The 13,193-nt window shown below is 42.3% G+C and overlaps 1 protein-coding gene across 2 annotated transcripts in view; it reads left to right on the plus strand.

Moving 5' to 3' along the window:
- The window catches only part of wnt7bb (wingless-type MMTV integration site family, member 7Bb), a 28,216-nt gene extending 15,280 nt beyond the window's left edge, over positions 1 to 12,936 (plus strand). For both annotated transcript variants that reach the window (XM_005927828.2, XM_005927827.3), the window contains exons 3-4: positions 7,949 to 8,220; positions 11,338 to 12,936. In XM_005927828.2, the coding sequence (XP_005927890.1) occupies positions 7,949 to 8,220; positions 11,338 to 11,817 (752 nt within the window). In that variant the 3' untranslated portion in view covers positions 11,818 to 12,936. The remainder of the gene's footprint in view (positions 1 to 7,948; positions 8,221 to 11,337) is intronic.
- The last annotated feature ends 257 nt before the right edge of the window (positions 12,937 to 13,193 follow it).

The following is a 13,193-nucleotide window of genomic DNA, read 5'->3' on the forward strand; positions in this document are numbered from 1 at the left end:
GTGATTTGAGAATCCCTGCGGTGTCCTTAAATTTCCTGAACACTCATAATTAATAATTATTATGCCAACATTTTATTTGCTGTTGTCAAGACTTGAAGTAGCCATTAATTTGCTTTTCCCCCCACACGTCTACAATTCATCCGACACACCGCACTACAAGCTCCTGGGCCGAGGACAACAGAATACTTGCAGATTATAAATTCTTTGGTGGAGCTCCTTCCTTTTCTCGGAATCAGCTGATGGTCGTTTTGTGGTGAAATCATATCTCCGCAGAATGGAGGCACAGCATCAGTCTAACCTAAGGGTAATAATGAATGGACGAAAAAATCTGTTTAAAATGACCACGCGGTTCGGTTATTGCTTTGTTTTGCTCATTCTGACAAAGCGACAGCTAATACAAGCTGAAATATTCACTCTGGCCAGATGAAGATTTCCAGAAAAGTCCCCTTTAAATCACATGGCGATTGTGTCTCGAGAGCAGACATTCAAGGACAGTATAAACAAAGCAAGGCAAAGGGAATCAGTCAGCATTGTAATTTCAGCCATCCACACTGTCAACCCCACAATTATTCAAAATTCAAAGAAGAAATAACATGGCATAACTGTGTAAACTTACATCTCATGTTTTCAAGGCTGTGATTGGCTGGGAGTGAAGCTTGGCAGAAAAAAACACACAAGCTTACTCAGCTGGCAAGAAGGTGTCATGCCCAGGACTAGCTTAACAAAGGCAGTCAAAAAAGCCATTCTTCAAACTGTTTTTTCCTTCTCCTTTTTTTTTTTTATCACCACAAGTGGATACTTTGACACTGGTGAACTCTCCCGAAATGCCATCAATCATCTCACTGCCACTGAGGATTTTTCCCCTTTGTGGGGATTACTTTTTGTTGGTTCTTCGCCCTTCAGGCATACTGCAGCTCGACTACTTAATCATTCACCCAAATCTCGCTATCCCACAGAGATAAAGAAAAATAAATATTGTTATCATTAAAGGACGGAATATTAAAGCCGATAAAAGATCTGATGCACCACCAGTGCTGATCTGCCAGCAAAACAGCAGATCCACTCCCAGGCAGCCAAGCAGTTGGCACCGAGCGGATAACAGCGTGGAAATGACGCGTGCATTGTGTTATGGTGGAACGGTGGTGGATAAAAGGCCTATTTTTCAGCCCGTCATCATGTGGGTTGCGCTAATCCTCTCTGCCTTCCTCCATGTGAGCCCAGAGAAGCTGGAGCGGTCCGACGTGCGCGCGTGCGCATCCCGCGCGTAGGATCTTTCACTAACTTTATCAGATAGCAGGAGAGTCCGTTGCTTTGTTGTTCTGCAGCGTGTGGGCTGTGGTCATCATCGGCAGTAAAAGGTCATGTCTTACGCTTTTTCTTCCCAGCGTCTTGCCTCACATCCTCTGCCCACAGCATGTGTCTGTATCTAGGGTGTGGTTTGTCATCCTACGCAACCAAACAGCACTATCATTGCCGGGTCCGCTTTTCTGCTTGTTCATTCATCAGCTCTGTCTCTGTCTCAGAGTGTGTGGGTGTGTCCGTTTGCTGGGGTCCCTCACCTTTTCCTCACCCCATTTCTCTCTCCCCCACCCACCCACAGTCTGTCTGAGCTGTTCAGAGACCCGACCCTTGTGGCCCCCTGCACACGGGGCTCCCCGTAGCCTCGCGTTATCGGTGGGATCTGCGTCTGTCTCTGTCTGCCAGTGCAGCTAGACGCAGGAGGAAGCAGGATGCAAGAGGATCAACTGTAATCTCACTCTGTGCTTTGTTCCACACAATCCCAGGCCCATCACTGTATTCTCTACTTGCTGGCCCACCACTGGACATTTACATGTGCCAACAATCACATCGCTACTGGCCCACTTAGGTGAGAGTTCAGAGAGAGAGAAACAGCGAGAGGGAGAGAGTCTTAGTGGGTTTTTAAGGCAGAGACACCGGTTTGGAGGGAGAAGATGCTAAGAGACGTGGGGCTTTATTTTGACTGTGTGATGATGAGTATCACCAAATATGAAAATGTCAAGTCTGGAGGTTTCTTTTGTAATGAGAAGGAGAAACATGTCATCAGTGGCATATTTGACTCGTTGATTATAGTGGTGAGGATAATGATATCTTCGTTGATGCGCTGTGGGATCCGCACACATCTCGGTAAATATGTTTCCGCTGAAGATGAAACAAATTCAAGTAAAGATTGAAATTGAGGAAAATCCTCGACATTGTCCTCCCGTGAACTTGATGAATGCTTCGTAGAGCGCGCAGCGGCCTACGATTGTAGATGTGTGCAGGTGAGGTCCTGATTTGGGCTCATTATTAGGATGAAAGGGTGGGAAGAAGGATTTGTGCTTGTTTTAGCAAGCCTCAGCATTCAGTCAAAAAGCTTTATCTTCACCTCAGGCAGATCAGAGGAGAGAAAGGATGCTTTTGAAACGGTTTTGTGCCATCCCAATTTTCTGTGCCTGGGAGGCAGCTTACCTAAATTCTCAGAATTTAATAGTGCACCGGCAAAGTTAAACACCCTCATAATTGTTTTTAGCTTTTCTTCTCAAAGCCCTCCTCATTATATGAATCAAACTGGAGGACCTACAGTGAGCGGCCGTGCCAAAGCGTGTCACTTCCTCGGCTCTCTGATGTGAGTTCTCTGAGAATGTGGAGCCTAGTTCTGGTAAAACAATATTATTTTATTGTACAGGAACACGGCTGTGCTAATTCCTCAAGCTGCAAACCTCACGGACCACAACTTTGTCTATAATTTGCTGGGAGCATATGTTCATAGCAACGGTACATAAAGCGGAACGGAAAACAGTAGTAGAGAGCGCAGTAGTCAGTTCAGCGAGTGGTACACAAAGCGAGGGGTTTTCCTCCAACTTTCTTCCCCTTCCATGGGGCCCTGGAGACAGGATTCCAGCACCAGTATGGCTTTGGTTAGAGCTTATTCTCAGTATTTTTTGGTGTCATAACTTTATTATATGTGCACAGTGACGTAAAATAACTTTGTTATGTAGTATCCATGAACTTGCATGTGCTCACAATGTTTTAAAAGCGGTATCATGTTTCCATTTGATTCACCGGAGCTGCAGAGTGTGTTGCACGATGCTTTGTTTTTGCTTTTGAAAATGATGACCTGGAGCTTTTATTTCTGGGTTTTAGTGTTTTGATTCAATTTCTATAGTTTTGCTGCAAGACGGGGGAAAAGTAAGAGAAAAAAACCAAATGATCTAAATGTTACTTGAGAAACAGCACTCTGCAACTTCCATATCTGCTTTAAAAAAGGTTTGGCATCGTGTTTTTTATCATTATTATTATCATTATTGTTATTATTATTTTGTATCTTGTGAAAATCCCACAATATGTGTAAAGACTCTTGGCCACCAGCAGGTGACACTTTTCCCTTTGTTCACTGTGGGCCATTTGTGTGTGACAAGATGTTCTTACAGGTAATGTGTGAATGTGATGTGAAACTTGAACTTCGAGTGCGTCGCTGTGTTGTGGAGATTTTATTTTTTATGCAATCTACTCTCCACCCCCCACCCCCAATCCCACCCCACTCCCTTGTGTCCCCTGTGGGAGTGAGTGCATGTCTGGGATGAGGGGTCTTTAAAAGGCTTTCCCCTTCACTGCTCCAGCAACAGCAGGCTTGGCCTGTGTGGAGAGGCAATTCAGCCACTCTGCTGGAAACCTGCCGGTTTCTGTGTGTACTTCCGTGTATGTATGTGTGTGTGTTTTGCTGTTGTTTGGCACCCCCTCCCCACCCCTTCCCTACCAGGAATCCAGCCTAAACTACTTCTCTCCAGTCCTTTTAGTCTACTGAATGTCTTTACCCATCCTCTGGCTCACCTCACCTTTACCGTAACCGAATCATACCTTTGCTGTGATCTTCTGTAAAGCTTGATGTCTGCATGTTTCGCTACATCTTTCTTAGGCTGTACACCGTCCGTATGTATCACATTGTGCAATCGGAATTCTCAGAATCCCAGACATGTTTTATGGGGAAGCGTGCTGACGAGGACAGAAGGAATTTGTTTCTGGCTGGCAGGATTAGTAAAGGAAATTAGCTCAGCATCTCCACTAGCTGCTTTGTAAAACATCAGGTCAGTCATAATAATAACAGATGAATGCGATAACCTTTAGCAAGTCAAGGTTGTCAGGCCATTTCTGCCCTCACTTGACCTTTTTTTTTTGTATATTTTAACCATTTGTCCCATGATGGGGCAGACACACAACATGACTGACCTTGGCCTGGTTTTTGGAGAGAAAAGGGCGCTCTACAGCCAATTCTGTATCCAAGTCCCTTCAGTATATCTTTTCCCTTTCCTCTCCTGTCAACAACATATCTTTACTATGGCCTGTGAACAGAGAAGAAAGCAAGGCCCGTTGAGGTCAGCGGCAATGTTACTACATCAGCTTGTCTATAGTACACAAGTGCTGCCTGTATAGTATCCCCGGTTGTAAATCTTCTATGCTGTGTCATGTGAATTCTGGCTAGCGGTGTTCCTGCCTCCGTCTCTAAACACAGATTGCAGTTTTAGCGGCAAGCCACTACATCCAGAGACTTCTTTTTATGTCCTAGTTTCGGCAGATGGTCAAAAGACACGGCGGGCCATCGCAGCGGGAGCCGCTGTCCAAAGTGGTGTGGTCAGGTAATGTGAAGGCCAAAGCATACTGCGTCAGTATTTCTGGTTTTAGCCCCCAACGCAGGGCCGTAACAAAAGAAAACAAAACAAATGTCTGCATATGAGCTCCCTTACCTGTTCTCAGTGAAACAAGCCTGATCTTCTTGCCTGCTTTCTTGGCTGCTACAGCAGACACTTGCCACTAAACTCCATTAGACATCTGGTTTAATATTCCCCCATTCTTCTCTCCTGGATGTTTCCAAGTTCATTGAGGTTTTTCTGGTCACTCCAATTTTCCACTGGCAGCTAGCAAGGCTATCCCAGGGTGGTTCCTCCTGGAGTTGTGTCAGGACTCTGGGGCCAGCCTCTTTTGGGGCTTTTTGCTGCTGTTATGGGTGCATTTTCTCCTTCAAAATTTCATCAGATGCACATCTGTTCGGGGGCCTCTTTCTTTCTCCAGAACACAGGCGTTTTAAAAAAAAGATGTTGCACATGCAGGATGCACATGCTACACCTTTGCATTGCTATATTAATGTAACTGAGCTAGGCAGTTCAACAGCAGAATATAATCTTTGGTGTCTAGACTCTGACTCATCGCCCACTCTAAATATGATACAGAAATTGGGAGTGATGAGTAAACATCCACACAGAGCCTACAGGTTGGGTTGGTGAAAGGGGTTGACATATCAGGGTAGTGCACTGACATGTCGGAGGGAGAGATGGGAAATTCTGCAAGTAGACCACCAAACTGAGAGGAGGGGTGTTTGGGATATGACATGTGGAAACTGAAGCATGTTAGCGTGCAAAACACAGTGTGGCTGGAGTTGCCTGTCTGAACTGGCTTCACTCCACTTATTTTGTTCGTAACCTTTCCATCTTTGATTTATGAGTCAGTCACTTTCAGGGAAACAGAATGAAAGCATTCTCTATTCTGATTGTCATCATTGCCCCACTAATAGCATAACTCATTGAGTACCACCCTTTCTCTGGAAACTGCCTTTATCCTGTTTTAAACATTACAGCGATGCTCTGTTTGTGCATCTATGTGTAAACGAGCTTTTAACAGTGTATGCGCGCAAGGGTGGAGGGAAGTGGAAGTGTGTCGTATTATTTTATTATGTGGCCGGTCAGGGAGCGTTTGCATGTGTGTGTGTGTGCATGTGAACAGATCTACATTGCAGCTGTGTGACTGCATTTGTGTATGAGGTGGGGGCAGCAGAATGTCACCACAAGCTGGTGGGGCACAGCTCTGCTGCTAACCAAAGAAGCAAGTGGTTGTGAGTCAGTGCCCACCAGGCAAACCTGTGGCTATGATATTAAGTCTACAGCACCAGTGCCAGGGTAGGAAATTAACAGTGGCTTTGGGTGAAAACATCTCTGAGAGTTCAAAAATGCCCCCGAGACCAGAATAGGAGGTGTAAAAAGTCCCTCTAAAAAAAGAAGAGGAAATGAAATGGAAAACAGCTGCAAATGGCTGCATATTAGCAGTATATTTAGGAGTACATAAAGCACATTGCTTTTGAAATGAAAAAAAAGTTGAATAAAAATTTGTACACATAAGCTTTAGCGGATAACACAAGCTATCGAGTGTTTGCTTGGTGTCCATAAAGTCGTTTTTGTCTTGTTTCCTTATAATTTTCACTTCATTTGTTGTATTTTTGTATTTAAAGGCTAATCAGTGTTTAGAACATATAGTCAAATACACTGAAACTGTCTACAATGTATAAAAAATAATACATAAAAAAATAGAATTCTATCCGAAGCCTGCAAGGATGCTACCAGAATTTACTCATAAATAAATAGGTTTCTACAGATGATATGATCAGTTATTTTGGCCCTTTGAACTCATATTTTCTGCAGTGTGTTTTGACATCCAGCAGAAATACAGTAAAGAGGGGATTCTTGAGTTCATGTGGTTGCCTGCAAGAAGCATAAGAAAAACAGTGGTTGCAGCGACATGCTTGCAAAAGTATAGGATAAGTTTGACTATCATATCCGTTAGCTTGGAGGCGGTATATTGAACACTTGTGACAAGTTCTGTATGTACAACTTTATATTCGGCCACTCATTTGAAAATTTACATCAAGCTTTTATGTTCACTAGCCTGTTGAAACTGGATGATTCTTTTTGATAGGTCATGTACTGTGACGTTTGCAAACTACCGAACACGATGAACCTCTGAGAACCGCTGAAAAAAGAAAATGATAAACTGGCATGGAGCTTTTGGCCCTCTGAAGTGCAGAACAACAGAACACATTTTACCTAGAGTGATTCCAATAATTGCGACTGAGTACATTACACAACACACATCAAAGACTTACAAAACATTCTTCTCCACAGGCTGAAAGGCCCCTTAAAACACTCTTTGGTTAGCCTTGTTTCTGAGGATTGCCTCCTTCTAGATTACTGCCACTTGGAGGGAGACCAGGGTTGTAATAACCCCCAGTCCTTCCTATACCCAGAGACGATGTCTTTTAAGTCAGATCCCTTTGTAGCCATTAGGGGAATAGTACAGTTATTTCAGATATGCAGGAAGTGAGTGGAATTGTATGGTATGGTTATTGTCACCGTCCTTTTAGCTAAAGTGTACCCAGGTCCTTTACATGTTGTTTATTGTATATATATATAATTTTTTTCTCTTATTGACACAACAAGAAGTCTATACCTCGGGCATTGGCATTCTCAATTTTTTTCCCAAGACATTGAATCTATTTTTTGGTTTTTAAGTGATGACAGTGCACATAGTATTTTATCTAGTGACATAAGCCCAAGTAGAACTTTTTTAAAGCCAATAACAACTAATCTAAACCTTCAGTTTGAATGCTTTCATGGCCAGTAAGCATGCACTGTCTTTAAAGCCTGAAGTCAGACTATGAAACATAGGTAGAATTAATCTTGTTAGGTTTAGCAGCTGCTCTTATCTTCTGAGGTCCTGGTATTACCTGATCTAGGCACCACAGGGCTTCCTTTCTTGTCAGTGATCAGTATCAGAGTCAGCGAGACCTGCAGACCCCAACTGTGTGCAGTGTGGGCAGCAGTACAAGGTGCTCCTGTGGAGGAATTCAGCACTTTGGACAGCACCTACCCCAGCTCTCCCCACACTGGAATTCCAACACTGCACTCTTGCAGGCTAGGTCCAAGGAATTTGTGGTGGGAAGTATGACCACATTTCTACCAAGGTACAGAAGGCAAGCTGTTCATGAGAGGAAAGCAAAATGGTGGCTTATCGAATGATGGGAAAGATTCTGAATATCTGTGGTGTTGTCAAAAATCAAATTCTTTGCGCTGTAAAATGCTGTGAGTGGAGCATTTATCAAGCGGTATCTGTTTTTCTTTTTCAGGCAGCCGGGAAGCAGCTTTTACCTATGCCATCACAGCGGCTGGGGTGGCCCATGCTATCACCGCAGCATGCAGCCAAGGCAACCTCAGTCAGTGTGGATGTGACAGGGAGAAGCAGGGTTATTATAATCAGGAGGAAGGCTGGAAATGGGGAGGATGCTCGGCAGACATCAAGTACGGCATAGAGTTCTCTCGCCGCTTCGTGGATGCCCGCGAGATTAGAAAGACCCCACGTCGTCTGATGAACTTGCACAACAATGAGGCAGGCAGAAAGGTAAAGAAAGATGTCATATACTTTTCTTTTAGCCTCGAAGTCACAAAAACCCCAGAAAATGCTTAAACAAATCTTACTTAAATTAATTACTTAAGTATTATTTAAACTGTGCACAATAAATGTCTATCCTCAACAGAGCATACTTACTGTGAAGTGAATTTTTGCATTATCTTGATGACCCAACTTTTGTTTTTACCTCCAAACAAAGAAGGTTACTCATTGGATTAAGCTTGCGTTTGGTGATCACGCTGATAAATGATACCGCAACAAATAAATGGACGTCTGGAGCAACTAAATAGAGCTAGCAGCACTCTGGAAGTAGTTACAAAGAACAATTGTTATTTATTCTTTAAGTCACTTGATAGCAGTTGATAGCATGGCATAACTGCCAGCCAAAGATACAAACAACTGGATGAATGGATTTAATGGCAAACATGTGTTTATCCATAGATGCAGAGATGTGTCCCAGACAAGCGGAGCGCTCCCAGATAAAGAGCTCAAAGTCGCAGACTTGTGACAAAAAGCTGCGATCAATCAACAGATCAGCAGTTTATTTCTTAGAGAACAGATAGCAGAACGTCATGAAGAACGTTAACGACCAGGGAAAAAAAGACAGAGAGAGTGTGGGAGGTGAAAAAAAGAAAAAAGACAATACTTAGTTGAAAAATGGATCTAATTAATAACTTCAGCTGTATAATGTTCACTGGGAAAATGGAGCCTTCCCAAGTGGTTGCCAGATGGAGAACTGCCATTTATCCTTTCCAGTTCCTTTCATGGAATTATGAAGTGTAAAGTCAGGAACAGGATATTATTGCAGTTGTCTGCACAATACCAAAACATGTCACTGCCATTTGACTGCATCTATTCAGGGTGTGAAAGCAGGCCGACAATGCTAGTGTTAACACAGCAGACTGATATGGTCTACGCTGCATGCCATGGTACTGGCAGCTCTCTCGATTAGAGCTGGCACTATTGCCGCTTTGCTCTTTGTAGCTCAAAAAAATTAAATGCTATGAGGAAGTGTCAGATTCTTTTTTTTGTGTGCATACTGAAGGAAAGCTAAAAGTTTAAGAACTTATAAGGTCACAGAGATTTGGGCCTTCTCTGATTGTACCTCACTTTGTTTGATGATGCATGCACAGTTACTCCAAGAGTGTCAACTGCATCACATAGGTATTAAATATTTAAAAAAAAAAAAAAACAACATCCAAAAGTTAAAGACAGATAGGAGTCTTATTGGAAAACCAACACTGATCCGATCAGTCCATCTGCAATTTGCCAGATGAAGGCACAAACATATGCATCGCTATATATGTAAACTGGATTTTATGTAGTTACATCTGGATTTTGTTCAGATGTGAAGCCTTTTAAATGACGAGTGTAAGAGGGCTTTGTTGATTGTTACTATTACTCTTATTAATGGAAAAACAAACCAAAAGAAGTCTACATGCAGATGTGTGTTTGACAAGCCATCTCAGGGCATCTCAGTGCATCTGTATGCAGTGATGTGTATCTGGTCATATTGGACTAATCAGTAACAGATCAGAGGCTTTGATGGACACACTTTAAGTAAATGTTTCCATACATATGTCAGACTCCTTATGCCAGACATTCCTTGTGGTTTTTGTGCAGTGCATTTTTGGAAATCCTCACTCTGAATTAATACTGGAGGCAGGCTTGACATCTGATCCCAGCTTTTATGTAGTCGGGAAGGCTCAGTTTTTTTAAAAAAAAAATCAAATTTCCTCAAACCACATGAGTGCGTAGACAAGACAGAGAGAGCTATATAACATCACTTGTGTACATTTCATAAGTGTGTGATAGAAGTGATGACTTGTGCTGTTGGCAAGGCGTCATTCCAGGAAAGAGCCGCACAGCCACCCAGCAACAACAGAGACGCCCGCTTTGCTCAAGCAAATGAAGACTTTTTAGAGTCATGGCAGATTTGTTAGCAGCGGGTTAATAGGACTCAACTAAACGACACCCCCGTGATTTCTCTGTTCCTTTGTCTTTTAGGAAAAAAAGACTTTTTTTGTTTTTGTTTTTTGTTCTTTCTTACTCTCAAGGGACAAAGGATTGACACTTGAATACTGACAACAGCACGCAATATTTACCACATGCCGCGGGATTAGGGAGCAAAGAGAAGACTTTCTGCCCTGTGTGTACCATATGTTGGAGATAAACCAACAAATCTTAAGACCAAACCTAAGAAAGGGAGTTACACAAAATAAACTGTCATATAGTCCCGTCTTATGATTGTAATATAACATAATACATCAAAATCTTACCCATATGGGAATAATACTTTATTTTTTTGTCATAATATTGGTTAAGAACCCACTTAAACCATGTGTGTTGTCCAGCTGTAAACGATTAATTGAGTTTGCCTGTTTGTACACTGCATGCGTAACACATTTAATTGCACAATGGATTCAAATTTTCAATGGCGATCAAAAACATATGAGATATTTTTGTTTCTGCATCAGTGATATGTTTTATGGAAACCACAGGCAAAATTACTACTATAGGATATTTCTTGTAAAAGCTAGAAAAACGCTTTATATTGTAAGGAAAGGAGAGAAAACACCAACAATCAGATGAGCCCCTGTGAGCAAACACTCGGCAACAGTGGGAAGAAAAAACTCCCTTTTAACAGGAAGAAACAAAGAGGGGCAGCCATCTGCCATGACTGGTTGAGGGTGAGGGAAGGGAGATGCGATGACATGCACAATATAAATGAGAGCAAGAGACTTATAATAACTAATGACTAAAATAAAGTATCCACATCAAAACAAAAGGTGTTCAAAGATCTATATATTGGTCGATTGGATATCAATGATTTTCTTATGGACTTCCACTCTAGTCAAACTATGCAGATGTCTTGAGCTTTGCACTCATGTTGAGAAACAATAATAACAACAACAATAATAATAATAATAATAATAATAATAATAATAATAATAATTAGACGCTTTAAACATTTCTACCTTTTTCCCAGCACACTGGAAATCCATAGAGAGAAGGAAAATTGAAATCTTCATCTAGGGGTTCTATTACCTGAAAGTCCTATAACTGCTAGAGCTCTACAGCTGACCTGTTGTCTCTACCACTCCCCAGGTTTTAGAAGAAAGGATGAAGCTAGAGTGCAAGTGCCACGGCGTCTCGGGATCCTGTACCACTAAAACATGTTGGACTACTCTTCCGAAATTCCGCGAGATTGGCTACGTACTCAAGGACAAGTACAATAAAGCTGTGCACGTGGAGGTAGTCCGGGCCAGCCGACTGCGCCAGCCCACCCACCTCAAGGTAAAGCAGACTCAGGGCTACCGTAAGCCCATGGAGACAGACCTCGTATACATTGAGAGGTCGCCCAACTACTGCGAGGAGGACGCAGCCACAGGGAGCGTGGGAACCCAGGGACGCCTGTGCAACCGCACCTCACCACATACGGACGGCTGCGACCTTATGTGCTGCGGTCGGGGATACAATACACACCAGTACACAAAGGTGTGGCAGTGCAATTGTAAGTTCCAGTGGTGCTGCTTCGTCAAATGCAACACATGCAGTGAGAGGACGGAGGTGTTTACCTGCAAATAAGGAAATGAAGAGCTCAGTGCCAGAAAAAGTGACGCGCAAAGGACTAGCTAAATGAGGAAGAAGCAGGAGAACGAGCAGGAAGGTGTGTCTTCGAGATTTTGAAGCGAAGAAATGGAATTTACACTATCAGCTCTTCGAGGCATCGTTTTGCACAGCAGAATCTATCTAATTGCTTTTCCGAAAGTAAATTCTAATTATCAGTAGGTAATACCCCCAAAACTTTACTGTCACATTGAGGTTGTGCTTATGTACTGATGTATCCGCAGTGAAGTTGGGACTACGTGTAAAGAATGAGACCCTCGGTGGGAACTGTGCTTTGCACTCTGGGATTTGTAATGGTTCGATTGCAATATAACCAGACTTGCATGGAGAGGAACTCACAGTAACCTGGGAGTTGATCGAAGTGACAGCCATTGTTAAGTCTTTGACGAGAAACTCTTTGTGGGTTTTGTCATTTTTTCACTAACGGGTGGGGGCACAAGTGAATCTTGACATGAATGATACCCCTAGCTTGGCTGGGGCTAATGGTGGAGGTCTGTAGAAATGAAGAACATTTTGTAAGTGTGGTGCATCACGCTGCGCCAATATCTGAGTGGAGAACTCTGTTAAAACCCTCTGCTGCCAACTGGAATATGGTGGAGTATGTTAGTTTTCCAGTCACACTGGAACTGTCTGTTCTGAACACTGAAAATAAATTGTCTATTTATGTTATAGTATCTTAAAACAAAACACTAACGGGTAGACATGTCTTTTTTTTTTGTACTAAGTGTAAAGAAAAATACTTTTTAGAAACTGACTGGAAATGTGTGTCTATTAGAACATGACCCCCCCCAAAAAAAAAACCCCTACAAAACCTAATCTTTTCTTTAAAAAAAAGGAAGAAGAAAAGAAAAAAAAGTCATAGCTACTGGTGTGTCGACAACAGAAGAGATCTTTACAGCATGTTTCACATGTTTCAGACACCTGGGCTCTACTATGTTGTAGTTTAGCTTGTTTGCAGTCCTTTTTCGCTCCCTGAGCAGTAACAACTATTTCAATGGTTGTGCAATTTCAAAGACAGTAGCATGAAAACACTGCAGAGATCCTTCCTAAATTCATTAAACATGAACATTAAAACTGTGTTGGATGTGGATGTGTTAAGTGCTGCACCTATATTTTCTATTTTAATCTATGAGAACTAAATGGCTCCCATTTTACTCAGTTTGATGGTTCAATGCTAAAATATCAACTGAAGTTTAACCTGCAGTTCATCTTAATTCTTTTTTTTATTGATAATTTTTTCAAATTCAACCAAAGACTAACTTGGAACTGTTGATTTTCTTTTGCTTATTCCCATTTTGGCTATAGGGGCATTTTACTTCTGGCTAAATAAGCTC

This window comes from Haplochromis burtoni, unplaced genomic scaffold, assembly GCF_018398535.1.
Source record: "Haplochromis burtoni strain Fernald_Lab_line unplaced genomic scaffold, NCSU_Asbu1 Contig_104, whole genome shotgun sequence".
Lineage (NCBI taxonomy): Eukaryota > Metazoa > Chordata > Actinopteri > Cichliformes > Cichlidae > Haplochromis > Haplochromis burtoni.